General features: G+C 49.2%; 3 protein-coding genes across 4 annotated transcripts in view; all 3 read right to left on the reverse strand.

The window, feature by feature from the left end:
• SLC23A1 (solute carrier family 23 member 1) overlaps positions 1-9,120 on the reverse strand; it is a 30,678-nt gene extending 21,558 nt beyond the window's left edge. For both annotated transcript variants that reach the window (XM_023504947.2, XM_023504942.2), the window contains exons 1-12: positions 8,938-9,120; positions 6,323-6,436; positions 5,644-5,801; positions 4,920-5,008; positions 4,697-4,764; positions 4,261-4,442; positions 3,563-3,683; positions 3,099-3,255; positions 2,565-2,712; positions 1,823-1,928; positions 1,595-1,724; positions 172-315 (exon numbers count right to left, since the gene is read on the reverse strand). In XM_023504947.2, the coding sequence (XP_023360715.1) occupies positions 172-315; positions 1,595-1,724; positions 1,823-1,928; positions 2,565-2,712; positions 3,099-3,255; positions 3,563-3,683; positions 4,261-4,442; positions 4,697-4,764; positions 4,920-5,008; positions 5,644-5,801; positions 6,323-6,436; positions 8,938-8,973 (1,453 nt within the window). In that variant the 5' untranslated portion in view covers positions 8,974-9,120. The remainder of the gene's footprint in view (positions 1-171; positions 316-1,594; positions 1,725-1,822; positions 1,929-2,564; positions 2,713-3,098; positions 3,256-3,562; positions 3,684-4,260; positions 4,443-4,696; positions 4,765-4,919; positions 5,009-5,643; positions 5,802-6,322; positions 6,437-8,937) is intronic.
• Positions 9,121-15,638: 6,518 nt separating this feature from the next.
• Positions 15,639-19,312, reverse strand: MZB1 (marginal zone B and B1 cell specific protein). Its single transcript, XM_003756603.4, has 4 exons — positions 19,067-19,312; positions 17,747-17,868; positions 17,283-17,387; positions 15,639-16,313 (listed from the first exon to the last, which is right to left on the reverse strand). Exons 1-4 carry the CDS (start codon positions 19,250-19,252, stop codon positions 16,148-16,150), a joined length of 579 nt encoding a protein of 192 aa, XP_003756651.1. The 5' UTR covers positions 19,253-19,312; the 3' UTR covers positions 15,639-16,147.
• A 1,966-nt stretch (positions 19,313-21,278) lies between these two features.
• Positions 21,279-26,168, reverse strand: PROB1 (proline rich basic protein 1). The gene has a single exon (XM_012550784.3). It carries the CDS (start codon positions 24,971-24,973, stop codon positions 21,923-21,925), a length of 3,051 nt encoding a protein of 1,016 aa, XP_012406238.2. The 5' UTR covers positions 24,974-26,168; the 3' UTR covers positions 21,279-21,922.
• Positions 26,169-27,334: the final 1,166 nt, after the last annotated feature.

A 27,334-nucleotide genomic window follows, 5' to 3' on the forward strand; every position in this document is an offset into this window, starting at 1 on the left:
ATCTTGGAAGGGTCAGAGAGTAAAGGAAAGGAGAGGAATCACTATCTACTCCAAGATTTTTATAGCAGCCTGAGAGTTATATACTTTATTGGGGTATATTTCCCTGACTTAAATTCATTCCTGATAGATTAATGGACAAAGACAGAGATGGTAGAGGAGAATAGGAAGCACCTGTGTTGATGGCGGTGGGATTGGAATCCAGGTAGTTAGGCAACGTCAGGCCAAAGAACATGGAGAATCCCAGGACAAAGAGATTTCGTGAAGAATTCATATCAATAAACTGCAGGTTGGACAGGCCCACTGCTGTGATCATTCCTGAGAAGAAACAGCTATTTAGATGAACAGGCAGACTTCAAAAAAGCCTGGAAAGACTTGTATGAACTGATGCAAAGTGAAATGAGCAGAAGCAAGAAAACATTGCATATAGCATTAGCAACATTGTGTGATGGTTAATTATGATAAACTCAGCTTTTCTCAGCAACACGGTAATCTAAGACAAGTACAAAGAACCTGGGAAGGAAAAAGCTATCCATAACCAGATAAGGAATGACAGACTCTGAATGTAGATTGAAGCATATTTGTTCACTTAGTTTATTCTTTCTCATTTTCCCCCTTCTTATCTGTTTCTTCTTTCACAACTGTGACTATTATGGAAATGTTTTGCATCCATGATAGTATGTGTATAAGCTTTATCAAACTTCCTACCATCTCTGGAAGAAGGGAAGGAAAGGAAGAAGGGAGAAAAATTTGCAACTCAAAATCTTGTAAAAATGAATGCTAAAAATTTTCTTGATATGTAACTGGGGAGAAACAAAATATTATTTTAAAAAATAAAGAACCCATGTTAACACTTTTAAAAGGAGGGGAAGAGAATTCTGAATACAAAATTACCAAAAAAATTAATATTAAAATTGTTTTTACAAGCAATTGTGAAAAATAAAATATTTTTAAAAACCCAACTATAAAGCCAAAGAAACACAAATGGCAGTGGAAAAGGAGTGACCCAACTCCTGCCCCTGGATTTTCAAAGCTCAAAAGGTTCTTTGCAGAGAAAAAAGTGCTTATCCTTCTACTTGCTACCCTATATTCTTCCCTCCCCATCCCAATCACCCTCTGTTACTTTAAATCACAACTCAAAAAAGAGGCTTCATTTAGGAAGTATCTGGTTGATTGTGACCATTCTCCAACCAATAATTGGTCTTTCCTCTACCTTCCCACAGACCTGGAGCATTAATGTATTTATCATGTCCTGGATAGGACGGGATAGGATAGACTAGGAGTAAAAGCCTGGGTCCCATCTTCCCCTGTTCTTGACAGACTTTAACCTTGCCACTTCCTTCCCTGTGTTCCAACCATTCATGCTATATACATGGGCGGAATTAGGAGGCACTGTTTTGGGGGAGAGTGGGGCGGAATTGGGGGTAAGTGACTTGCCCAGAGTCACGCAGCCAGGGAGTGTCTCAGGTCCTGCACCACTGAGTGGCCCCAGAAGTTATCACTTTCTCTCTTCAAGAAGAAGCACTACAAGATGGGGGTGGGGTATTGGTGAGAAAGGACAGAGCCGACCCAAGATATTCCCCACTCTTGGTCTCACCAAAGAGAGTGCAGAACATGCCGCCCAGAATAGGGTCAGGGAGGGAAGCAAAGAGAGCCGTGAACTTGCCGATGGTCCCCAGGATCAGCATGATAATGGCCCCGTACTGGACCACCCTGCGGCTCCCCACCTAGAGAAGAGAGGATCGGGGAGTCAGCCTCAAGCCCACACCAGGACTGGCCAGGCTCAGGGCGGGGAAGGGAAAGAGCCCGTCTTGGCGCTCGGTACCTTGGTGATGCCCAGGACACCGATGTTGGGGCTAGAGGAAGTGGAGCCGTTCCCGGTCCCCAGCAGTCCGGCAATGATGCAGCAGATGCCCTCGGTAAAGATTCCCCTAGAAGAAGCGCCAGGGGAGAAGTGAGCGATAATACATAATTTTTTACTTTGCATGATGTTTGGTTTATCCTTTTCCTTCCACTATAATCTTCTTGCACTGTTTCCTAGGGGCAGGGAGGTGACCTTGGGCTATGCTAGTGAGGCACAAGACCTGGCTGGAAGGGTCCTGGGTAGGGTTCTGTCTGCCTGTCCTGCTCTCTGAAGGACAACCTAACCAAGTCTAGAGCTCCCCTCCCCCCCCTTTTTTTTTTTGCAAAACTACCTGAAGACTATCTGCTAAGGCCATTGAGGAAAGGTCCTTCTGATCTCTAGCAGTGGATCCCCCATAATCACAAGGAAGGATCCTTCCAGCATTTGTACTTTTTATGCCAATCCTATGGGACTCATCCTACAACACTGTGAGGAAGTTCAGATATTTTCCCCTTGACAGATAAGGAAACAGGCTCTTAAAATTAAAGCCAATTGCCAAACTGGGTCAAACTGGGACCAGAACTGAAGCCACATCCTTTTCTGCCATCAGACCCACACCAACACCACACCAATCAACCATAACTCTTTGAGGTGGGGGAGGGAATTTAGAGTCTTACAAAGGACACATTGGTCTCCTACTCAGACACACAAGAGGGGACTATACCTGTTGATGGCATGAACAGGGGGAGGAGGGGCCCCAGCCAGTCGGGCGCAGGCGTAGTAATCTCCAATGGACTCGATGATGCCCGCCAATGTGGCACTGAACATGCCCAAAACAGCAGCAGCAGTCACGCTGGGGAGGCCCCACTGACCTGAGGAGACCGGTTGTAGGAGATGGGACACAGGAACAAAACTTAGCAACCACCCCTGTTCCAAAGGGCATCCGCTTGGTAATTCCAGTATTAGAAAAAATGGATTTGACTAAAAAATTGTATATTTTCTAAACATTTCCCCAGACCTCCCCTCCACTTCACTCAGCTTTCTTTTCCTCAGGACTTGGAATCTTTTCAGCTCTGTTCCTAGTAAACATTCAGGGGCTCCCTCACCAACCAGATATAAGAAAAGAGTGCATTACTTTCATAGCTTCTAACTGGTTTCTTAGGCCTCAAGCCCGATTTCTTTCTCAGCACCCCTTCTTTTGAGATGGAACCAGGACAAAAAGCCAGATCTCATGGTTTTAGTCACAGGGTTTACTCACAGGGGTAGGGGAAGCGGACCCAGGGAGAAATGGACATGATCTCCCCACGGGCATCTGTCCGGGCCCTGAAGCCGTAGGTATTGGGGTCCGCAGGCAACACGTCCGTCAGGGTCAGGATGTAGCAGAGCAGCCAAACGGTCATGATGGCCAGTACAATCTTTTGGAGGAGAGGGAAAGAGGGAAGAAAAATGATCAAACAGCAAAGGGACAAGGGCTCCTGCCCCTCGGCTCAAGACTTGAATGTGTCTCCTCCTTTCACCTTCCTGAGGCAGAGTCCCCGAGCACTCCAAGCCCTTGAAGTAATTCCCTCTGAGCCTCCAAACTTTCTGGAAAGGATTCTCTCTCAACTGTAGGAAACTCCCAACCCCAGGAAAGGATTCTCCTCGGCTTTATGCCTACTACCCCAGAACCCCTTCCAGTCCCCGGGCCCCATTCCAACCCTTGCCCAACTCTGGCCTCCTCACAGGAAACATTTTGAAGATCTGGATCCGGAAGAGGGTGAAGCCTTTGCCCCATTTGTAGCCAGGCAGGCGGAAGGTGACATTTCGGAGGTATTGGGAGAAGAGGATGATCAGGAAAATGGAGCTGGAGGCAGAGGGGCCACACAGGTCACAGGATTATAGACTGTTCTCTAAGGACCTTAGAGATCAACCAGTCCAGGTTCCTCATTTTTCAGGTGAGGAAATGGAGATGCCGAGAAGAGGTGACTTGTTTAAGATAGCACAAGGGGTAAGTGACAGAGCTGGGTTTGAACCCAAGGCCTCTCCCTCTGAATTTAATGGCCCATGATGGAGGCTGGGAGAGGTGGAGGGCCAGTTCTGAGGTAGGGTCATGAGTGGAGAAGTACATCATGGTTCAGGGAGAAACCCCCCTCCTCTCCCTCAGACACTGTTTCTGGTTCTTGTGGTAATGAGACTTTAGTCAAAATACTTCTCAATGGGCCTGTTTCTCTACTTGTAAAGTGATAGGATGGGACTCCATAACATCTAAGGCTCTTCCTGGCTTGAACATTTTATGAGCCTCTGAATCTAAGGAGGGAGAGAACGATAGTCTTTGGGGGAGAAATGGGAGGAAGAGACTGGGGAACAGGGGATCAAGGGAGGAGATAGACTTGGGAGGGGACCCTAGAAAGAAAAGAGGGCATGGGGGGCCAGACACTTACAAGGTTGAGATGCCCCAGTGGGATCCAGCCCGATCTCCGGCGGCTTGGAAGACGGAGAGGCCGATGAGGGAGACAGTAGGAGTGACTGTGAGGGGCCCGATGTAGCTGAGCAGGGCTCCTGGCAGCCCCATAAGCCCGATCATCACCTCTACTGTGCTGGATACCATGATTGCCCCCTGGATCTGTGGGTAGGGTTGGGTATGGCAGAGAACCGTTGGACCAACTTGAGGGCTAGAGTTCCCCTGACCCTCCTTGCTTTCTCTGGACAGATTTTGCTGAGATATCAGGTATTCCTCCAGCTTCTGTTTTTCCCCACTTTCCCTAATTTGTAAAAAATTTTCCTGAATCTTAGCTTCATTTTCTCTTGGTCTAATCAATTCCCCTTTGTGCTTGAATGGAACATACATACTTTCACTCCTTGCCCAGCAACACTCACCTCTCTTATTCGTGGGTGCCAAATATGTGATGTGTTCAGAGGTAAACTCCAGTTGCCATAAATCTCCTCTGAGATGCAGAAACATAAAGGCAGAGGGAGAGGAAATTCTGACATAAGCTTGACTTGAGTCCCCTCTGAAATAACTGAGCAGTTTGAAGGCAGCTGCCCTTGTCCCTCTCCTTCCCCTCTCCCTCCTGGCCCCTCCCTCTCAAATGGTCCCCACCTTCTGGGGGACATCTCCATTTGTCCAGGGACAGGATAGCTTTGGCTGGAACCAAGAAGGCAAAGGCACTTGCTTGAAACAGGGGCAGCCTGTGAGGGAGAAACACAGAAAGGGACCAGAGCAAAGGTGGAGAGAGATACAGACACAGAGAGACGCAGGTACAGAAAGAGAGGAAGAGAAAGTGAACAAGAGGCAGAAGCAGAGAGGCAGAGACAAAGAGTGAGACAGACAGACACAGAGAGAATAGAGAGACAGACAGAGTCAGAGACAAAGAAACACTCATGTAAAAGGCAGAGATAGAGCATGAGGAGAGGAGAGGTAAATGGAACAGAACGGAGAAATCAAGTATACGTCAGTGCAGGACCTTCTTGGTCTTTAGGCCCTCAGAATGAGGAGGGTCTGGGGACAAACAGATATACATAACGGGATGAATTTGCCGACTAGAAGGGAAGGGTGACTTGACGGGTGTCCAAAGGGAGGCTATGGCAGCTTCTTCCTGGAATCTCTCAGGACCCGGAGGACCTTAGTTAGAACGCGCAGTTGGAAATGAGCTGGGATTGTTTCATTTTTTGCACTTGTATGCCCAGTGCTTATCCAAGTGCCTGGCATACAGTGGACAATAGTATCTGTTGTCCCGCTTGGGCCTAGCCTCGGAGTGAGCGTTTGGACTCTGGCCTGGGCAAGGGCTGAGGACTGGAAGATGGGGGCGGGGGGAGGCTCTCACCGGATGCCCAGAGTGGTCTGGATCAGGGTGGTGATTCCCACACAGGTGAAGATGGTGCCGATGAGCTGGCTGACCATGTACTGGTCCTTGCCCACACACAGGGCATCCGCAAGGAGGAAGGGGACAGCAATGGTCCCGCTGAAACAGGTCAGGTAGTGCTGGGGGAGAAGAGGGGTCATGGAGCCAGCCTGGCCCCTGCACTGCCTGTCCCCACAGTGCAGCTCTGCCATGGGCTTCAGCCCACCCCCCCAACTGGGCTCCCTGAGGGGCAAGCCACGTAATTGGGGGGCTGTTCCTCATCTGTGAGAGGAGGGAGCTGGCTTAGATGATCTCTAAGGGTCCAAACCTGATGACCCACCCCTTTATTCCCTTGTTTCTGTTCGCCTGGGAGAGTCCAGAAATCATTCGCCCATAGTACAGATGAAGAAACCCAGTGGAGGATTTGTAGGAGTCATCTTCACCCAGAGTGGCAGAGAGAGAATGTAATAGCTACTGGACCAGCTTGCTCATCATTCTGAGAGGGACTATTCAGCAGATAGGGGCTCAGTACTCCCCATGGGGGATTCATGCACTTGCTTACTCAGTGTTAATTTTGTGAGTAGTAATGGTTCCTGCAGGGTATTAATACTCCCTCTTCCCTGGTAACCTACTCTTGGGAGTGAAAGGCCAGAGGCGTTACCTGGAATCCCAGGAGAATGCAGAGGTACCACGGAGGCACGTCCTCGATCTTGTAGAGCATGTCTGACTTGGGGTCCTCTGGGGGTGCCCGCGAGAGGCTGGGGCCCTCATCCTCCTGTTGGGAAGTGAAGGTGGGAACGAAGATTTCCATCAGGCCTGAGTGGGCTCGAGTCCAGGAGGGAGGAGCAGCCAGGCAGTCTGTCACTTAAGAAGCTGTTCAGTCCTCATCCTCCCAAGCTGCCCTTCCCCACCTGCTCAGTCCTTCTCTGGGACGGCCCCTTTCTTTGTTCCTGGAGTGTAGTCAGTAATCTCTGCCCCACCTAGGCTCAGCCCCTTGCTTATCTCTCTGTGGAGACCTGAAGCCCCCACTTCCCAAGACTATGTGGACGGCGACCCCCTCTCCCAGCTCTCCCCTGGGAATTCACATTTGTAAGCAAGTTCCCAGGTCTGGCCTTGCTCCCCATCCAGGTTCTCTGGGAATGTGGGGATAACTGATAGGCTCTTTGGGGGAGGAGGTTAACATAATTCACTCCACTGAAGAGAAAGTGTCAGTATCTAAACTAGATGCCCTTTTGTTAGTGGGGAGGGGCAGAGGAGGGGGCGGAAGAGGCGAGTCCATTAAGGCCTAAGCTCATTAGAGAGGATTGTGGAAAGAGCTGAAGGGCAGAAAACAAGAGACTGTATAGACTCCTTTGAGTTCAGAGATTTAGAGTTGAAAGGCTCCTCTTAGGTCCTCAGATTCGGTCCCCTCACGTTGCCAGTGAGGAAATTGAAGCCCAGGGAAATCAAGTGTTTTATCCCCACCATCATCCAGTTAGTAATTGTCTAAGGCAGAATTTGAATCCAGGTCTCCCTGACTTTCAGCACAATACTACATCGTTCTGGTTCCTTCTCCAGCTAACTTATGTGATCCTAGGACTTGACCTAACTGGGACTCAGTTAGTCCATCTGTAAAATGAAAGAATAATCCATGTTCTCTATCTCAAAAGGATCTTGTACTTATAAAAGGGATGCAGAAATGCTTTAGGAAGTTAAAAATACTATTATAATGATTACGAGGGAGAAGTAAGGTCTTTGGATTCTCTCCTTTTTGCCTCTGAAATCCAGGAAATAGAAATGAGGATGACGGGTTGCTTTTCCCCTGAGCTATAGTCCCTCTTCACCAACTGGCTGGACATTTCTAACTGGAAGTTCCATAGACATGTCAAATTTAGAATGTCCAACACTGGATTCATCTTTCCTCCAAAACCTACCCCTTTAAAATTTTTCCCTTTTTCTGTTGAAGACTCCACTGTCCTCCCAATCACATAACTGCCCATCCTCGGCCTCATTCTCATGTGACCGCGGAGCCAATCAGGTGCCATGTTGTGACATCTCCCATCTGCTCTCTTTTCCCCACTCACACAGTGACCGGCCCAGGTCAGCCTTTAATCACATCCTTTCTGTACTATTCAGAGAGACTCCCAACTGATCTTCCCAGACCTCATCTCGTCCCGCTCCATTCACAGTTGCCAAAGTGATTTTTTCTAAAGCATGAGCTTGATCGTGTTACACAATAAGCTTCACAATCTCATTAATATCTCCACAAAAGCTTCTGTCTAGAATTTAATACCATGCGCTGGTTCTGCCTTTCTGCTTTTATTACATGTTTCTACATTGACAGGATCATCTGGCAGACTGGTCTTTTTACTGTTTCTCCTCCATCTCCCACCTTCAAGGACTTGCACTGACAATCTCTTATGTCTGCAATGTCCTTTCCCCTCCCCTCCATCTTTCTCCCTAGTTTCCTTTAAGATTCAGCTTGTGTCACCTTCCCAGTTGCTAGTGCTCTCTAAAATCAACTTGTTTATATTTCATCCATCTCTGTCTCTGTTCTGTCTCTCACTCTGTGTGTGTATATACCTTGTCTCCTCTGGCTAGATTTCAAGCTCTTTAAGCGCACAGACTATGCTAGCCCAGTACCTGCAATAGTGCCCAGAACAGCAGGAACAGGAGAACACAAATACTTATTGATTGTTTGATTGGGTACCCTATGGGTTTATTCTCCACAACAGAAAGAATAAGTCATGGGCACAGTCTCCAGACATCTCATTTCTTACTCCAAAGTCCCTTTCTCTGGATTTAGGACTACCTTCTCCCAGTGTCCCCTCACATTCCCTGCTGGATCTCAGAAACGCACGAGATTTATTTTAAGGAATTGTCATGTAGCATTTAAGATGACAGGAAGAAGATAGCTAGGATTTGCTGTAGCTCTCCCCCTATCCTCCCTTCTTTGATCTCCTTTCAGTGTTTACATTCCCAGGAGGCCCTTCTACTCCTCCAATAGTACTGGGGCTTCTTCATACATGAGAAAGTGGGGATTCTGCTCACTCCACCAAATTCTAATACTTCTTCCAGCAGGGCTCAAAGCCCCTGTACACCCCTCCCCCATCCCCCATCACCACACTCCCCTGAAAGTTGATGTCTTGCTCAGCCTCCACTGTGCAGTCAAGGCTCTGTCCTCCCTCCCTTGGGAGGAGAAAGTAGATGAAGAGATAATAACAATTGCTTCTGTTCTCCTGCCCCACCCACCTCACCCCTGCCCCACCATCACATCTCTCTCTGGCCCCTTGGTACCTGGGCTGGAGCTGTGTGGTCCTTCTGGGTCCCCATCCTTTGGATGCAGGGCTGTGAGGTACCTGGGGACGGGTAAAAGAGAGGACAGAAACACCTGTATGGCTAGGAGGACTTTAGTCCAAACATCACAGACATTGTTCACAAGTAAATCTGTAACTAGAGCCCCAAGTCCAGAGATTGCGAAAGTGGAGCCCTAGGGGAAGTAATGTATTAACTCCCCTGCTGGGTGTACCCTGGCAAAGGTCAAGTCCCTTGGTCCCACCTTCTCAGGGTCAAAGCTCCATGTCCCGTTAGGCAGGAAAAGGGGGCAGGGTGGGAACTTCTGGGCTTGTTCATTTATCCATCAAACATTTCTAGGTGAAAAACTCTAAGGAAGACACAAAGGTAAATAAATCTGTTTCTTGTCCCTGAAGGAACTTAGAATAGTCACTTACCATATAAGATTCTGTTCTGTGCTACACAGAAAAGGGAATCAGGGGAGAGACTACTTGGAAGGGGGGATGGAGTTTCTAGCCCCCCAAGAATTGTTTCTCTTCATTTTTAACCCTTAGTGGTTAGTCAGTGGTATGGAGGACAGACAACTTGATCACAGGTCAGTAGACCTGGGTTCTAGTAAAATCACTGTTAAGAGCACTTGTCAGGAAAGCTTTGGGCTCAAGCTTTGGCTCTGTGTGTCTCAGTCATTTCCCTTTTCCAGGCCTCAGTTTTCTCACCTGTAAAGTGAGGGGGAAAATAATAAGGATAAACCAGCTAAATCTTCCAATGTCTACAAGAACTGGACAATATTTGAGGTCTTTTCCAGGGACAATATTCTAGGACCTTTAGGTTCAGTAATAGCTAGAGTTTATATGTCACTTTTAAATTTTTGCAAAAGGTTTCCCACAGATAGGATTTCTTTTGATCTTCACAACAAATTTGGAAGATGTACACTATTATTATCCCCATTTTGCAGGTAAATTGGTTAAGTGACTTAACAACTAAGTGATTGAGGCTGGATGTTCTTCCTAGTTTCTATCCTGAACATAGGACAGGATCTGGAGGGAGATTCAGAGATCTAGCCCTGTCAAGCAGGATGACCTCATGCTACTCACTGTATTTGAGATTTTTTCATGCTTTAGCAAGGGGAGATTCTAAAGGTTGCCCTGCCTCCTTCACAGAGTTCTTTGGAAAGTCAGATCGATTAGGTCGTCTAATTTTTTGGGTTCCCTTTCAGGGAACCAAAAATTTAATGAGGTTTAGATTTTGGGATTCCCTTTGTAGGGAACCAGATGATTAAGTCTAGATTTAGGGAACCAAAATGAGAGTAGGGTTTCTGGTGGTCAGAGAGTTAAATGATAAGGTCTAGTGGCAGGTTCAGGGAACCAAATGGAGAGGTTTGGCTCCCCTGTACCCCTTTGGGATTTGGCGCAGGGTAGGGAGTTTTGGGGAACCCCTTTCTGTTGTCGCAGAGATTCTCTGTAAAGGAATTTACAAACCTGAAAACCTAGATTGATAAGAGGTTTATTATGGGAAGTAAGGTTAGAAATTCTGATAGAAAGGCATGAAGTCTGGTTAGGGAAACAAGTGAGGGTAAAGAGTATGACACTGGAAAAGAATATTATCCAGTGGGCAGAGGCCTCCTTGGCATGGCATGGCATAGCCTAGCATGGCATCAGGTCCTCTGCAAAGAAATGAGTTTTTAATTGCCACCTATAAGGAAGTCTTTGGCTGCAAGGGAGGTCTGCTTCCCCCTCTCACAGAAGCTGGTGGGTGGAGTTGAATTGAATAGAAAATCTTTAATTGAATAGGGTTGGAATTCTTTTAGCTCAGGATTGAATCAACACCCCATCTAGATATCAGAATGAAGCTGTTTATTTCCCTCACCTCACTGAGGCAGAGTTGAAGGAGATTTTCTCCTTCAAGCAGTTTTAGAGTTTCGGGGTCTCTTCTTCAAGATAAAATAAATAGCCAATAGTGATGATCATTGGTCTAATCTATAGAGATCAGAGTGAAATGGGAAGCCTGAAGAAACTTTCTCTCTCAAGGAGAAAGCTACCTTGAACTTGACCACTGTACCCCACCTAAGGCAAATAGGATAAACAGCCTGATTGTTATCCTGAGAGACTCCCCCTCCCCCCCCACCCATTGATAATACTACTGATTAAGTTCTCTATAGAGGTAAACTGATACCTATTCTATTCCAAAAATTCCCCATTATTTCAATAATCCCAAACTCTAGGATCTGCCCATAAAACTAAATATCCTCAACAAACCTCTTTACAAATCTCCTGATTTTATTAGGGGCTTTTGTCCACTAAGAGAGTCTCTTAGTGATGATCAGAAATAAACTTTCCTATTCTTTGCCACAGATTGTGAATTCACCTAGTTCTGCCTTTCTTGTTTCCAAGTCAAGGCTCGAATCCCATTATTTGGTGGTCCGCTATGGGGACTTCCGACAGAGCCCGGCCAACAGATAGGTAAGCCTCCCTCTGACCTCCTCTATAGCAGTAGGCAGCCAAAAAATCAGGAATAATTTGCTGCTGGAGCTCTACGCCCAAGCAGAGTTTTTTGCCTGGGGACTCTCAGGGCAGAAAACTCCTGCAAATTGACAAAGTTTTTCTCATGTTTCTCTCTCTCTTAGGGATGCCTATAAAGAATGAAAAAGCTATAGAATCGGGGAAGTTTGGGGCTTGGGGTCTGTGGCAAGAATGGGACACCTTATTTCCTCTATCCCTAAAGATTCACCTTTAGGCTGTCTCTTAAAAAACAGGGACAAATTCAGCTTAGGAGATCTCAAGACCAAAAAGCTCATTTATTTTTGCAATATTGCCTGGCCCAAATCTCTCTTAGAGAACCAGGAAAAATGGCCAATTCCTGGCTCAATAAATTACAATACTATGAAGGAACTGGACTTATTTTGCAGGAGACAAGGGAAATGGACTAAAGTTCCTTATATTCAGATGTTCATGGCTCTGGCACAGGACCCTAAATTAAGACTAAATTGCAGAATGTTGCTTGTCAAATTTAATGGAGAGGAACTGGAGGTAGAAACCGATCTTTTAAATGACCCGTCGTTTCCACTCCTTTAGGGGCAAGAAGCATTTGCCCCTCCCTGCCGGTCCTTGGCAGAATACTTGCATCTAGAACCACAGCCCCTTTATCCCAAATGCATTTGGGGGTAACTGCTTGAGGGGGGCATGAAATGGGAAGCCTGAAGAAACTTTCTCTCTCAAGGAGAAAGCTAGCTTGAACTTTATCTCTATACCCCACCTGAGGCAAACAGGATAACCAGCCTCATTTTGTTATTCTGAGAGGACCACCTCCACATATTGATAACAATCACTACTGATTAAGTTCTCTATAAAGATAAACAGATACCTATTCTATTCCAAAAATTCTCCATTATTTCATTACTCCTAAGCTCTAGGATCCACCTATAAAACTAAGCACCCTCAACAAACCTCTTTACAAATCTCTTGATTGTATTAGGGGCTTTTGTCCACTAACAGAATCTCTTTCTTAGTGATATTCAGAAATAAACTTTCCTATTCTTTGCCACCTCACTCTGCCTTTCTTGTTTCCAAGCCAAGGCTCGAATCCCATGGAGAGGAATTCGGTCCCCCTTTCTTCCCTTTCCAGCTTCCCCAACCAAGAGCCCACTTCTTCATTTCAAAATATGACTTGTCTTGGAGGGCAGTGGGAGTAGGAAGAAGAGGAAAAGAGGATCTCAGATGGTTTCTTGTCTCCCATTCAGTCGAGGGGGCAAAGCAGGAGACAAAAAGGGGGAGTAGGGAGCAGATCAGTCGGTAGGGGCTGGGCTGGGAATGGTGTGAATGGAGATAGATTTGAGAGATTAGACAGTGGTGTCATCTGGATCTACATCTCTAATTCTCTTCCTGACAATCTATTCCACTGAGGCAGAGGGGACAGGAAGGAGACGGCGATGGGAATGTTTCCTGATTGCCCAATTTTGGGAGACATGACCCTGCAACCTCCCCTCCCCTTCCCCTGCTCAGTTGAAAGCCCAGAGCCCCACAGGATCACCTACTTCTGTTTTGCGGGCCCCAGGGCCGAGGCCTCCCTTCAGGGCTTAGCCAGAAGACCGCTCCCCGATCTAGCAGCAGCTTCATTGAGTTCTCTGTCAGTTCACGGATGCCCCTGTCCGAGCTGGCTCCCTCTACCAGTCTGCTTCAGTTGCCCCAAAGTGGTCTGACCAGTTCACCGAGGATGTATGGATAGATGTTTGTATGTTTCTATTTGCACGTTGCTTCCTCCTCCACCCCCCTACCCCCCAAACCTGCCCCCAGCCTTCCCTTTCCTCCACTTCTCTGCAGGTGGTTAAGGAAATGGGAAAAGTGCCTCCTCCTAGAGCAGATTACACACACACAGCAGACAATCATAGGCACTGGCACACACCCCCCCACGTGGTCATTTTTAACGGCTTCTTGACCCCCAGAATTCTCAGGTTCTTCTAGGTTTTGATCCATGACTCTTGATTGGGACGGTGGGGGATGGAGAAAGGGGAGGGGTGATGTTGGCTTTCGAGGTGTCAGCCAGTCAGTCAGGGGGGTCTCAGGGACCATGTGTGTGTGCAGGTGCAGGGATGCACCCACCCACTCTCCCACCCAACTCAATCGTGGCCAGGAAGGCCAGCCTGAAGGAGCTTAAGCAGGCACTAGGAAAGCTCCCAGTTGCCCCATCTCTATGCCCCGAGGGATAGTAGGCTGAGCTTGATGAGTAGTTCCTGCATCTGCCCCTAGGAGGAGGCTCACCTCAGAGAGTGCACCTTGAAAGGTTCCATCCTCGCTGTCCCTGGCCTCGCACAAAATTAGGAAGCATGTGAATTCAAATGTCAGCTCTGGTTCCCACCCCTGTGACCTGAGGCAAAGCTTCTGACTTCAGGGGGCTTTCGTTTCCTTAGCTGTAAAATGATGAGGGATTGCTGCTCTGAATACTAAAATCTGGTGAGCCATGTGCTTCCCCACATGCACAGTAAATCCCTGATGGTTAGATAATTTTGATAATCCTGCCCTTCATTTCCCTAGGCTCTTGGATTAGGAGAAATTGCCCTGAAAAAAAGGTACAGACAGTACTGCAGGTTGTTTTCTCAGATACAGAAGGGTTAGATTCTCCTTCCCTCCCCACTACCTCCCTCTCCCTTCCTTAGCTGGCTGAAGGATTGAAAACAGATGAAGCTCTTAATCTGTTCCTGGAAAAGCAGGATTGGTGACTCCCTCCCCAGGGCCAGTGGGATAAATGTCTAGGAAGTGAAGGAACGGTTCCAAGCACCCTTAGATAACAGCAACGGCTGTAATCCTGGACACAGGTTGGCTGGCTCATAGTGGGAACATAATTTTGTTCTTACCTTTACCTGCCCACCTCAATCTAGAAATCCCCCTTGGGTTGTTCAGGCATGGGTGACAACTAGCTCAAGACTGCACCATCCATCAATTGTGATAGACTTGCTCTTTTGAACAATGAGGTGATTCAGACCAATTTCAATAGACTTGTGATGGAGAGAGCTATCTGCATCCAGAGAGGGGACTCTGGGGACTGAATGTGGATCACAGCATAGTTTTCACCTTTTTTGTTGTTATTTGCTTGCTTTTTTCTTTCTCTTTTTTCTTTTTGATCTGATTTTTCTTGTGCAATATGATAAATGTGAAAATATGTTTGGAAGAATTGCACATGTTTAACCTATATTGGATTATTTGCTTTCTAGGGGAGGGAGTCGGGGAAAGGGAAGGAGAAAACATTGGAACACAAGGTTTTGCAAGGGGGAATGCTGAAAATTATCTTTGCATGGATTTGAAAATAAAAAGGTATTAAAATTGTTTAATAGAAAAGAAAGAAGCAAAAATAACAAAACGCAACAACAACAACCATAGGGTATGGCACTTAAAAAAAAAAAAAAAAAGACTGCACCATCCCCAAGGGTTATCATGTCCTCCAATGTAATGGAGGCTTAGGGTGGGGAGACACTAGGGAGAAGCTCTGAGGTCACTTTTGTGATCTGATAGGATTGATCCGGACTGAATCTGTCCTGGATACCTTCCCCTCCCTAAGTCCCATAGGCAGGGTCTTGACTTTCCCAGGACACCCCCAATACTATTCCCCTTTCCCCCTGATGGAGTGCCTTTCCATCACCACTCTGTCTGTTTGGAATGCCACCTGTTTTTCAAGGTGGACCTTCTCACTTTCTCCAGGGAGGCATTCCTTTAACCATTATACAATGGCTCCATGGCAGAATTCAGTTCTTGACTACAACGTTTTACAAGATTGGCACCTCTCCTTGGAATAGGAAAGAGCCTGGGGATCGGAGCCACGGGGACTTGGTAGATTTAATGTCTATTCCCTGGGAAAGAGAACCCCAACCCTCTACCGGAGAAGCCAAAAGGTTCATTTAGAATGACAAGGAAACACTGAGAGTCTGAGGACATGGCATTTGGCACAGGACTCCCGGCACCTCCTAGCTTGTGTCTGGGCATCTGAGGTATGCTTTTTCCAAGCTAGCCCAGTGTACTCTAGGGAAAGGCATCGATATGGAAAGCTGGTTGGTTGGTTGGAGATTCTGGGAAATTTATCCTTATGTTTTACCCACTTCTAAAAAGCAAGGGGCGGGGCAGTAGGCTAAATCTTAGCATCGACAAGGAAATAGGGGGGAAAAAAAAGCTTAAGTCTTTCTGAGTGATTTTACTATTCTTGAAAGATTACGGAAGAAATGGGGAAAGGATATTTTATTTTATTGAAGTTTAGTGGGTTAGATGATAATAGGACAGGATGATTCCAAGATCCAAAAACATCCTCTCCTGTCTACCCTTCCCCCATCAGGGACTGGACCCAGGAGACCCTAGAGGGGGAGAAGAGAAGGAGGAAGAGAAAGAATCAGGGGATGAATACGGGAGAAGGATGAAGGGGAAGGGGAAGGAAAGGATTCAAGGGGGAGATGTGTGATCTCTAATTCACAGACGGGGAAAGAAGTCTGAGATCCAATTCTGGCTTTCCTGATCCCCCCAGGTGAGACTGTTGTCCCCGACTTTCCCCTTGTAGGACTGAGGAAGGTCTTTGTTCCAAGCAGAGCTGATGATGGAGTTAGCTCCCAGAAATGAGGCTTCGGTGGGTTTTGTGAAGGGAAGGCAGAAAGTCCTATTATGTCCCAGAGGTCTGCTGGACCAGTAGCCCCTCTGGCACGTCCTGGGGGCACAAGACCTCTCTCCTGAGTGATAAAAGGCTAAAGTTCCTCCCGGAGGAAGTCCCCTTGGCCGGGTGTTGCCCCTTCCGGACAGGTCCCTCTGCACAGCAGCCTCTCCAGGGCCTCCCGGCCCCCCTGCCTGTGTTCCCTGTACAGCTGATCTTCCCCAAGCTCTCCCAGGTAGTTGTGGCACATCTTGAAGAGCCTGCAAGGAAGGGAGAGCAGAGAAGGTGGGTGGAACAGCCCCGAGCCATAGCCCTGGGTTCTAACTCAGGCTTTTCTAATGACAGTGTGTGACCCTGCTCTGCCCCTTCCAGCCTCAACTTCCCCATCTGTAAGTTTCGATGAGGTTCCGTCTACTCTGACAATTTGAGGAATCTTTGCTCCTAAGAGGAAGAAATACCCCAGAGAAAATGCTCCTTTGTCTACTTGGGAACCTTCCTTATCCCCTCTTTATTGCTCCTCCCAGTCCACCCTCCTCTTCCTCAGAGGAGGCTGTGTGAACCTGGGAAAATTACTTAGCTGCTCTGTTCTAGACAATCCTCTTAAAACTGTGCAGGAAGATGCTAACCTATATTGCTGCAGTTTGCTTATCTGAGAGTTCCCTCTGTTGAGGAAATGAGGTCCAAGTCCATTTCCATCTAGAATTGGTCGTGTCACTTCTGCTCAAAATCTTCAATGGCTCCCTATTGCCTCCAGAGTAGAGCTCAAATTCCTCTGCCTCTCATTCAAGCCCCTCCACAACCAAGTGCCATCCCACCTTTTTCTTATCTCACTTCCCTCCACAAAGTCAACTTGGATAATTCTCCTCCTCCCCCCAATACAAACTGTGCTCTTGGGGCTCCCTGCTGGATATACTCCATCATTTATCATTTAAAGCACAATCCAAATGCTACCTTCTCTAGGAAGCCTTCCCTAATGTTTTCCCCAGCTGGTCATTACTTTTATTCTCAGATGTTCACTAGTACTCTGTGCTAGCAGGTAGAATTAGGGAATATTGTGCAATCTACTCGGTTTGGTTTCCTTTTACTCTCATTCCACAGAGGTCAGGGATCCAGACTTATCTAAGCTTTTTATCTCAATAGAACCTAGCACGGGGTAACTGCTTGAAAAACTTTGTGTTTAATAAATAGATCTATTCACCACTTTTCCTGCCCCAAACTGGGGTCATTACCTGCCTGGCCATGGGCCTCCGCTGATCATCACACTGATGCCCTCAACATTGGCCAGTCCTGGGCCAACAAAGCGTTTCACCTTGTTTACTTCCCGGACCCCGTAACTGGTGGTCATGGGGAGAGAGAGAAGAAAGGTTAGAAGGGGCGCACCGGGAGAAGGGGATCCATCCATCCCGGGGCTTGTTAACTCCCCGCAGCTGTTAAAGTGCACAAGTAATACCCTTGGAGAAGGGAAGTAAGTTTATAGCCTATCAGGCCAGTAGAAGTCTCTATGTGTGTGTGCATATTATAAAGGTGGGAGCTCGGACAATTCCTTTTAGGAACTCACCCCCAGCATCCAAGCACTCAACCCCATCCCCTTGTGGTGACTTCTTCCCTTTCTTCCCCCTTGCTCCTGCAGAGATCTGAGGATTCTGAGAGCCACAGGGAAAGAATGGCTTTCCAAGGGTCAAGGGCAACTCACTTCTTCCAGCTCTGAGAACAGCATTTTTCCAGGACATCGGTGTACTCAGACTCCCTCAGAGAAGCCCCCTTGGCCCTGTGGCTCAGCAGCTTGGTCTCTGTTTCAGTCAGATGCTTCCACATCTGAAACGGAGATACTGATTAACTTTGGAGCCAAGATTGAAAGCTGGGAAGTGGAGGAGGCAGGCAGTGGGACCGTAAGCAGTGGGATGGGCCGTGTTTAGGAGAGGAGGCTCCTGGTCCCCCCTACAGTTGCCCCCCTGGAACAGTTTTAGGCTAAGTATAGCTCTGGGTGGGGTGGGGCCCATCTCTGGGGCAGAAAGCACCTGTGAAGGATGGGTCCTTACCCTTCTTATGCCTCCATCTCCCTGGTTGTAGGCTTGGAGTGGTCTTAGCAGTAAACAGGGAAGGAAGAACTGGAGAGGGGGCCCTGGGCCCTGCTCAGGGGGTAGTAGGGATTCGGGGGTAAATTAACTCCTCCCCAGGAGCTGCTCAAGAGAGTCTTTCAGTTTCAGATGCAGAAACCGAGCTCTGGCAGCAGGGGTTTTCCCCAAGAGCCAAGATTCTGACCTGTGGGATGGGAGGGAGGATGAGAGGCACTAGGCCTTAACCCAGTCACCAAATCCTGGGGGTGACCCAGGCTCCAGGGAATCATTTCTTATTTTCTCTAAGACCATCTGCTCTGTGCTGTGAAACACAGCCCAATTTGCATGGGGCATTTTTAACCCTGGAGGGATCAGAACAGGAAAAGGCCCAGACACTGAGGAGGAAAATGCCAGGTGCTGGCAGGGCCCCCAAGGGAAGGGACAAGCTGTTAGTGACACGTATCACACATAGAAAGCACGTGGCCCTTCTCCCCTCCCCCAGGCCTGTACAGTGCAAAAAAATAATCTAAGAATTTAAAAAGAATCTAAGAAAAACAAAAAATAAATTTAAAAAAGCTAAAAATCTCAAATCAGGAAACCTATTGGAGCTATCTCTGCCATCCTCCTCCTCCTTTATGGTTTACCTGAGACCCCAAAGCTCTTTTGCATTAATATTATATATATCTACTCCTCTCCTGGCAGAAAAATAAACTGAAGCATATAACAGTAAGGGGAGAGAATGATCCAATCAACTCAAGCCAACAGGGTACCAGGATATGTGAGTGATACCATCCATCTTGGCCAGTGGCCTTTCTGGAGCTTTGTGTTCCAGGGCACAGCCTGAAATGTGTCCCTTCCATGGCTTTGCTCCCCAAAATTTGGGTCCTTGGTGTGGGGCTCGGGGGACTGGCTGGGAAGGTGAGGATGTGAAGGTGGGGGCAGGGGAGCTTTCTTACCTGGTAAGAAATGATCCGGCAGGCATCACAGCGCAGATGTTGGGGCATGTGGGTTGAGTATTTTTCTTCTTCATCAAAATGAGGGGATGTGGCTGACAATGGGATGGTTTCCTGGGGGATTCCCTCTCCAAGGTTTCCTGGGGGGCCCCAGCTGGTCAGTGACAGCAGCAATAGCAGAAGCCTCATTGTCTCTCAGTGGTGGGACTAAGTTCTGTATAGACTAGGGTGTGGGTACATTAGAAAGGAAGCCAGGTGGCATTAAGACCCAGCTTAAACCAATGAGGGCCTGACACCTCTGTATCTGTACCCCCAATACCCTATCAATTGACTCAGTCCCTCCCATTCCCCCAGATTGTGATGGGTCTTGAAAGTCAATTTTTCCACTTTCTTCCTGAGAGGATCTCCAACCCCACCCCCTCGATATGAGGTTCCAGATAATTTACTCCCATTTTGTGGATGAAAAAAACTGAGACCTGGAAAGTGATAGGGACTTAGACAACTCTACAAAGCAATTTAATGTTTGAACTGCAATTTGAGCTTACAGTCACTCAGTGGATAGGGGGTAAGGCGAAATGTTTCCTCCTCCTCCCTCTTCCAGAATCTGCCTTTTGTGTGAGATGGCAACCTCTCTTTAGTAGCCAGGATGATAGCCTCAATAACACAGGAGAGGACTAGTACAAAAAAAATAGACGACCAAATGCAATATTTTGGTTACTGACCACAATTCCTTTGGTGGACACTTTATTTTACATACATAGAACAAATGCAAAGATTACCCGATCTAGGAATCTCTGGAGCCTGATTTGGATTGTACTTTCCTAGAAACTTTCCCCAAGGAGCTTCTTTCCTTGGGCAGGGGACTGTGAGTCTGGGGGAGAGTATCAGGCCTCCTTCCACCCTTAACTTTGTAACAAAAGAAGGCAGCAGCCAGTTGTTTGAGGGGAGGTGATACCCCCTGTCTCTAGTGACACTTCTTACCAGGAGAAGCAGTAGTCATACAAGCAGTTAGAAACACCCCCAAAATACACACACACACACACACACACACACACACACTACACTCCCTTCTTCCCTGTCCACAGCCTGCCCCATCCAGCTGCTCAGTCCTGGAGCTTTGTTCACAAATATGCCCCATGCCCCTCTTCTACCTTCCTCTTTAATATTCCTTGAGCTCACCCAAGTTTCCTCTTCTTATTTGGATGGGCATAGATCTGGATTCCAGAGAGGGAGATACTTTTTTAACTGCCCAGCAAATCAGCCCCTTGACCCACTTTAATCACAGCTCCCAGCTTAACCTGGAGAAACAACTGGTCTCTAAAAGTCCCCAACACTGCATTGAAAACTCATTTATCCTATTCCCTTGCGACACTTAACTAGTCCAGCCTTGGGAGACCTTCCCCGAAGAGATGCTCATTCACTTCCATCTAATAACTCTCACTAATGGAAAAGCTAAGTTTCTGGAATTTTAGCCCTGGTTCTGCAAAACGCAACTTGCTTAATGATTTGGGGTAAGTCATTTATCCTTGTAGGAACTCAATTTCCTCATATAAAAAGGGGAATGCTGGACTAATGATTTCAGGTAAGTCGTTTATCCTTGTAGGAACTCTCAGTTTCCTTATATAAAAAGGGGAATGCTGGACTAAATCTTCACTGAGGTTCCCTCCTAACTGAAAACTGACTCCAGAAAGGAAGTTCAGCCACTTCTAAAGGAGAAAAGAATCTCCTAGCTAGCTAGCACAGGTCTTGTCTTGTTTTTTTCATGGGTAGAGAAGAGTAGTAATGGAAAGGAAGTAGTTTTTTCTGAGATCATTGGGGTCTGAGGCTGGCTTTGAACTCAGATCCTCCTACTTAAGGGCTGGTGCTCTACTAGACCATCTAGCTTCCACATGTTTCTTAATATGTAAGAATTATTTCATTCTGGTGCCAGTGCCATAGTAAGTGCTTAATAAATGCTTGTTGATTGACCAAGTGATTTGCTGAATCTTTACCAACAGCCTCCTGCCATGGAGGGGCTATATTAGACCCAAACTCCAGCTTTTCCTTTTAACATCCATCCCTGAAACAAAATTCGGAGCACTCTAGCACTAATCAGCACCCCACAGTGCTTCTTCTGGTCCTGCCTGATCTACCTTTTTATGAGCTGAATGTCTCCCATTTCTTTCCTAGACCTCTTCAAAAGATGTTCCGAATCTTCTACCCCCCCCCCCCCCCCAACACACACACATACACACACAACTTCCCTTTCTCTCTGACTCCAATGAGGGACTTGTATCTTCAAGTTCAGGGGTCAATATACCTCCCAAACCCATTCTTACAGTTTGAATCCTTCACAACTTTTGCTGGCTCATATCTTCCCCCATTCACTTTCTTGGCTCATCACTGGTGACAGGGCATATGTGAGACACACAATCATATAACTGCCATCATTGCTTCCACTTCCCGAGGGCCATGGGTAGAGACACAGGCAAGAGCTGAATAGATTGGGAAGAAACAGATGACAATTCTTCCCTGAGCTCTCCCTTCCATCCTCAGCAGTACCCTGGGAAGTGGGGTTGGAAGCAAAGCCACAGCACTATCCCTATGGAAGCTAGGGCAGGAGTGTAATGGGGGGTAGTAGTAGTTTATGTGGACGTGGATGTGGGGAATTGGAATTTAAAGAAGGAAAAAAAGAGCAAGTCATCGGGAGGGTGGGTGGAGGTGAAGGATTGGTATCAGAGTGGGTGTGTGCCAGGGGAAAGGAACCCAGGAGTATTTAGGGCTAGGTTGGATTCAGAGGCTCTGCTGGAATAAGAGCCCCTTTAGGTGAGACCTTTAGACAAAATGGGGTGTGAGTAGGGCTTAGGGAGGTCTTCTCACTCAAAAAGGTGAGCCTTTGGTAGTGGTAGGAGGCCCAGAATTGGGAGGCCCAGAGTAAAGAAGGAGAGGAAGACCAGGTAATGGGCTAGGGGAACTGCCTGTGGGCAGGTAATAGAGCCCATCTACAGTGGCACTCTCAGGAACCCAGGGGAGTTTGGTTCCTGGGGCTAATAAGTCAGGGGGACCCAGAGGCAAGGGTCCAGGGGAAGGGGGTAGTGAAAGCCCAGGGTAGGACCCATAGGGAGAAGGATAGAGGCTGTGCCCTACTGCCAAGGAAGGGTAGAACCGGAGGGGTGGCCCTGCTGGGGAGGGGGGAACAAGAACTTCTAGGTACTGACCACTCTCTGGGTCAAAGAGCAGCTTTAATTTAGGAGATTTGGGAGCCTCTACATAATAGTAGCGCCCACTCTCTGGATCTACCAGAACCTTCCCTGATGGGGTGGCTCCAGAGCTCCTAAGACCCCTGCCCTGACCCCGGGAAGGGCTGTCAAGGCCCTGGGCCATAGGAGGTGCTGAGGCTGCCCTGGGCTGGGACAGGGAAGCAGGTTTGGATGTAATCTGGTTCCCTGAGGGATGTGTCCCAGTGGAACCTGGTTGCGGTTTGGCTCTGGGCTCTGGACTCCGGGCCTGGAGGGCTAGGGGATTGGCCTGGTCAGAGTGTGGGGACCCCAGGCAGAGGGAGCCCCTGACATTTGGATGTGGGGGTTCTGTCAAGGAGTTAGATGTCTGTCCAGCCCCTGACCATTGAGCAGGGACCTCTGGCCTCTCTCTTGGTTCCTTGGGGATGGGGGCGGGCCCCAGGCTAATCCCTGGGGAATTGGCCTGGACTTCTCCTTCAGGGAGAAGGCGCTGAACCTGAGGACTGTACCCTGGGGAAACGCGGCGGATCTCTGTGTCCGTCTCAGGCTGGGTCTTGAGCCCCGGCTTCCGGGACAAAGACAGGGCTCCCGGGAGGCGGATCTCGCTGCGAGCAAAAGGCTTGGCTGTGTTGTTCTCTGCTTTCTTCCGTGGGGTCGGATCTCCTTCTTGGTAGCCCTTTGGCCGCGTCTGAGGCTGGGGAGGTTGGTGGCTTGGCAGGGCCCCTCTGGAGCTGTGGGCAGCAGAGTCACTTACTTCCACTCCCTCAGTGACCGGCGGCTCTGGGACTTCGTAGGGATGGGTCACTACGGGCAGGAAGTCCTTCTGGAAAGTAGAAGTATAGTGAACGGTGGTAGGAGGCTCTGGCGCTCCGGGCGGAGTCTCGCTGTCCTGGCTGGGGCCCCCGGACGCGCAAGGGGGCTCAGGCAGCCCCAGACGGGAAGTGGGCACAGCTGGGAAGCTCAGCGAGTAGGTGTTCTTCACTAGCTTCCGAACGTCCCGAGGTCGCGGAATTGTTACTCGGGATCTGCCTGGGGGCGCGGGGGCGTCTCTGGGCTCCCAAGTGTCTGGGACTGGATTCTCCAGCGGAGGTGAGATCTGAGGTTCCTGCACAGTTAGATCCTGAGACCCCTGCGTGGATGTAGCCTCTTGGAGCGCTTCATTGGGAGCCTCCTGCATGGGCGGAATCAGCGACGCCTGAACTGTGGGATCCCAAGTTTCCTGAGGAGACAGACTGGGAGTCTCCTGGGCCGCCCGGTCCTCTGGCGTGCCCCTCTGAGCCAGGGATTTCGGCGGCTGGCTCCATTCACTGCGGGGCCGAGACTCCGAAGCTTCCTGGGACTTGTCCCCCGACAGCAAGAAGATGCTGGAGCTCACGGGGCCGAGTGGTTCTGTCCCGGGGGCCGGTTTGTCCCGACGAATAGCTCGTTCTCGAAGACTGGGCCAGGGCCTCGGGGTTCTGACAGAAACCACGCCGTCTGGGGCCCTCAACCCCGCAGGCTTGGCAGGGGGCAGGGGTGCCTCCTTCGTCGGCTCTCTCGGAGGAAGCCCAGCCTGAGAGGTCCCTCTGGCCTTGAGTTCCTTTGAATCTCTTCGAGAGCTTCGTACAGTAGGTCTAGTTGGGGCTTCGCTCTCCTGGACCTCGGGCCAAGCCAGGGGCCAATCCTCCGGCTTCTGGATGTCCCCCTCGGAACGAAGCTGCGAACCTGCCCGAGTCTGAATGGGCTGAGCCCCGCCCCCTGGGCTTGGCTGCTCCGGGCACAGCGTCTGCTCGATCTGCAGCTTTCTGGCCAGTGCGGTCTGCACGAGGTTGGAGGCGGCCTGCAAGCGAGTCAGAGACTCGTCCAGCGAGCCGGTCCGCAGGAACAACTTGCGCCGGGGGACCCCGTTCGCCCCCGCTGAATCCAGCTCCGGAGGGCTCGGCTTCAGACGCAGCTCTATCTGCCTCTTGGGGACCGTTCTCTGCTTACTCAGGGATGCCCGGTCTTCAAGCGCCACCTCCACGCACTCGAACTGAGTTCTCCCGGACGTGGCAGGGAGCTCCGGCAGCCTCGAGGCAGAAGATTCAGCCTCCTGACGCAGGTCCAGGTAGGTGGCCCAGGGGTCCGCTTGGTTGCTGCTGTCAGAGAGAGCCGGGGACGGGCTGGAAGAGGCCTGCGCGCTGGGGCTGTGCACGTCTAGGTAGGGGCCTTGAGGGCGGGAAAAGTTCTGCAAGCTGAGCGCCGTGAGCTGCTGCACCTCGCTGTCGGCCTCATCTGAGTCGCTGGGGGACCGAACGGGAGTCTCGCCCAGGGGCCCGGTTGTGAAGATCACTTCCATCTCCCCCGACGGCAGGGTGCGGAGCTGGAAAGGACTCGGGCGCTGTCCCGGCCTCTTGGGGAAACCGGATCCAGGCTCCTGGCGGCTATTCTGGGCGCTGATGGACAGGCGAAGCTGCGAGCCCCCGCTCCCGGCTGGGCCCGCCCCCCGACCAGGGACCCTGGAGTTCTGGCCCGCAAACTTTGCCGGTTGCCCCCGCCCAGGAATTCCATTGCCCCCGTCATCGTCCGCCCCGTCCAGGACGGGGCGCGGCCCCTGGGGCTCCGGCGAGCCTGGCGCGGTGTGGTAAGAGCCGGAGGATCCCGAAGAGTCCTGGCGCAGAGCGAGGACCGAGGGGAAGCCGCCCGCGGCTGGGGGGACGAGGATGGAGAGCATGCTGCGGGAGGGCTGCGGCGGGGGCCCGGGCTCAGGTCGCGCAGAAGTTCACCGCCTCCTCCTCCTCCTCCGCCGCCGCCGCCTCCAGCTGCTCTGTCCCCAGCCCGCACTCCCCGCCCCGGGGTCCCGGCGCGGCCGGGTCACCGTGCCTTAAAGAGGCCGCATCTGAACCGGAGCCAGAGGCTGCCCGGGCTGGCTTTGGACAGCAGTGCCTTTCTCCACTTTCTCCCCCCTCCCCTCCCGGCCCACTCCTCCCCGCTTTGGCCGGCCTGGAGGAGCCGACACCAGACCGGGGAAAATCATGCGGTCTGGGGGGCAAACTGGGGCAGGAGCCTGCATCAGGAGGCCTTCCCGAGGAACCGAGATCCGAAAGCCAAGGGGTCCCTGCAGGTGTTTCTTTAAAGCGCTTGCGACGCATCGAGGCACTTCCAATTTTGGGTCTCTGGCATCTCAGCTCCGCAATCTAAACGTCACCAACTGTACACTCCATTCTATTAGGTTGAGAGGGCTTCCTTAATTTCTCCATAACCACGTGAGTAATGAAAGTGAGACCTCTCATTGCCGTTTGTAAAATGGGCTTTTAAGGAAGTGCAGGTGATTCAAAACATCTACAATCATACCCCGCCCAAGTCCCAAAGCTGGGCTGAATTCCTGGACCAAGCTGGCCTGGGGCTGGGGTAGAGAGGAAAGTGAAAAAAAAAATGTAGCCACTCTGTAATGAACTCCGCGCTGGGGGCATTGGGGGAAGGGGAGCTAGAGGGTATTTCGGGTTGTTTTGGTACTTGGGAGCATGAATTGCCCGTGTTTATAGCCCCCAATTTCTTTCATACTGCCTCAGAGAGGCTATGGTCCTTTCTTAGCTGAAGACCCCAAACTTCAGTGGTTTTTGGAAGGGACCTTCGAGGTCAGTTAGTGCGACCTTTCATTGATGACTCCAAGAAACCTCAAATATAACCCATGTTTAAAATCTAGCCTATTCTTGGGGAATAAAATTGTCAGGAATTTGTCGTCCTCCTCTCTCTCCCCCCAAATAAAGTCTTGCCCTTTATTTCTTCTAGTGCACTTTTTTTTTGTCCTAAAACTTTAAAAGTCTTATCTTCGCCCTTTGCTGTTCACTACTAGGATACTGAGTGTTGGGGCCCCGCTTCCTCTGACCAATTCTAGCAGCTTTAGACACTGACAAAGACTGGCATGGGAGCTGGCATAAGGATCAAGGCTGTAGAATCCACAAGTTAGAATCTGCATTTATCAGAGTAAAATGTGTTCCTCTCAGGGTTAGCTTAATTGTAAAGTAGGAGCCCCTAGGAAATAGGAGAGTAGGGTCCTTTAGGGATTTCCAACTTTTCTCATTTAACATTTCTACACATGTATCATTTCCAATGTTTCCACTTTAAACACCTAAAAAAAGGACAGATTCATATAGATGTTTAAGTTGGTAGAAAATGGAGTTCTTGATTTTTTTTTTTAGATGCCTGTAGTCACTTGGGCAATTAATAATATACTTTGGGCAAGTCAACTTTACCCTTGTTTTATGTAAAATTAGCATAATGTTTAGCCTTCTAAAGTGATGAGAATCATGCTTGTGCAAATTCTTTGAAAAAATATTAAGCCTATGTAAGATATAATTAATGGAAAATATTTTTGAAATCCAGATAATAGAACCACTGCTCTCCTATTGCCCTGGATTGTGAGGTCTTGCATTGCAAAGTTCCCAATTAGTGCCCCATCCCCCATCACTTTCCAACCTAGAAGCTTCCCCACTGCTCTGGAAGCTAAATTAAGCAAGTTAACCCAGTGGAGGGGGGTTACCAGAGTAACTAGGAGTGTTTACGTAGGGAGGGGCCAAACAAGGGTGGGGCAGTCATTGGACTAGGGAATTCCTCCTCTCCCCTTTGCCTCCTTTACCCCCTTCATCCCAAAGGGGAGCTTCACACTTTTTGCATAAACTACTGTTCAACCCCTTAAGTCCCACCAACCCTGAGGATCCATGAAGAAAGTAGGGTGGAAGAGTGTTTAATCTGAGTATCCCCTCCCAGGCCACTTGTGTTTGAGCTCCGAATGTTGGGTACAGTGTGGCAGGTGCAGGGGCCGATGCCAGAATCGGGTCATGTCCTAGCAGCTCCATTCCCTATTCCACACATGCTTCCCGGGGCTGGTCAGGCAGAAAGTCCTGGCATCCATTTGCTATTCAGATTCTAAGGGGAATCGGGGCTAGGGAAGGAAGTTAAAGTGGGGTTCCTTGATCATCCTAGCAGGGGCTGATTGAACCCAACTGAAAAGTGCAAATCAAGTAAGAGGGGAAGATTGAAGACAGTAAGAGGTCCTAGGAGAGGATCTTTATATCCAGACAGAGAAAAGTGC

The sequence above is a fragment of the Sarcophilus harrisii genome, chromosome 2 (assembly GCF_902635505.1).
Source record: "Sarcophilus harrisii chromosome 2, mSarHar1.11, whole genome shotgun sequence".
In the NCBI taxonomy this organism is placed as follows: Eukaryota; Metazoa; Chordata; class Mammalia; order Dasyuromorphia; family Dasyuridae; genus Sarcophilus; species Sarcophilus harrisii.

Bases quoted from the DNA above. Each gene is read 5' to 3' on its own strand.
- MZB1 (XM_003756603.4), bottom strand. From the start codon at position 19,252: ATGAGGCTTCTGCTATTGCTGCTGTCACTGACCAGCTGGGGCCCCCCA. The intron at 17,869-19,066 runs GTAAGAAAGCTC...TCTCCGTTTCAG, and splicing joins GCCGGATCATTTCTTACCAG to ATGTGGAAGCATCTGACTGA. The intron at 17,388-17,746 runs GTGAGTTGCCCT...CATGACCACCAG, and splicing joins TGTTCTCAGAGCTGGAAGAA to TTACGGGGTCCGGGAAGTAA.
- PROB1 (XM_012550784.3), bottom strand. From the start codon at position 24,973: ATGCTCTCCATCCTCGTCCCCCCAGCCGCGGGCGGCTTCCCCTCGGTC.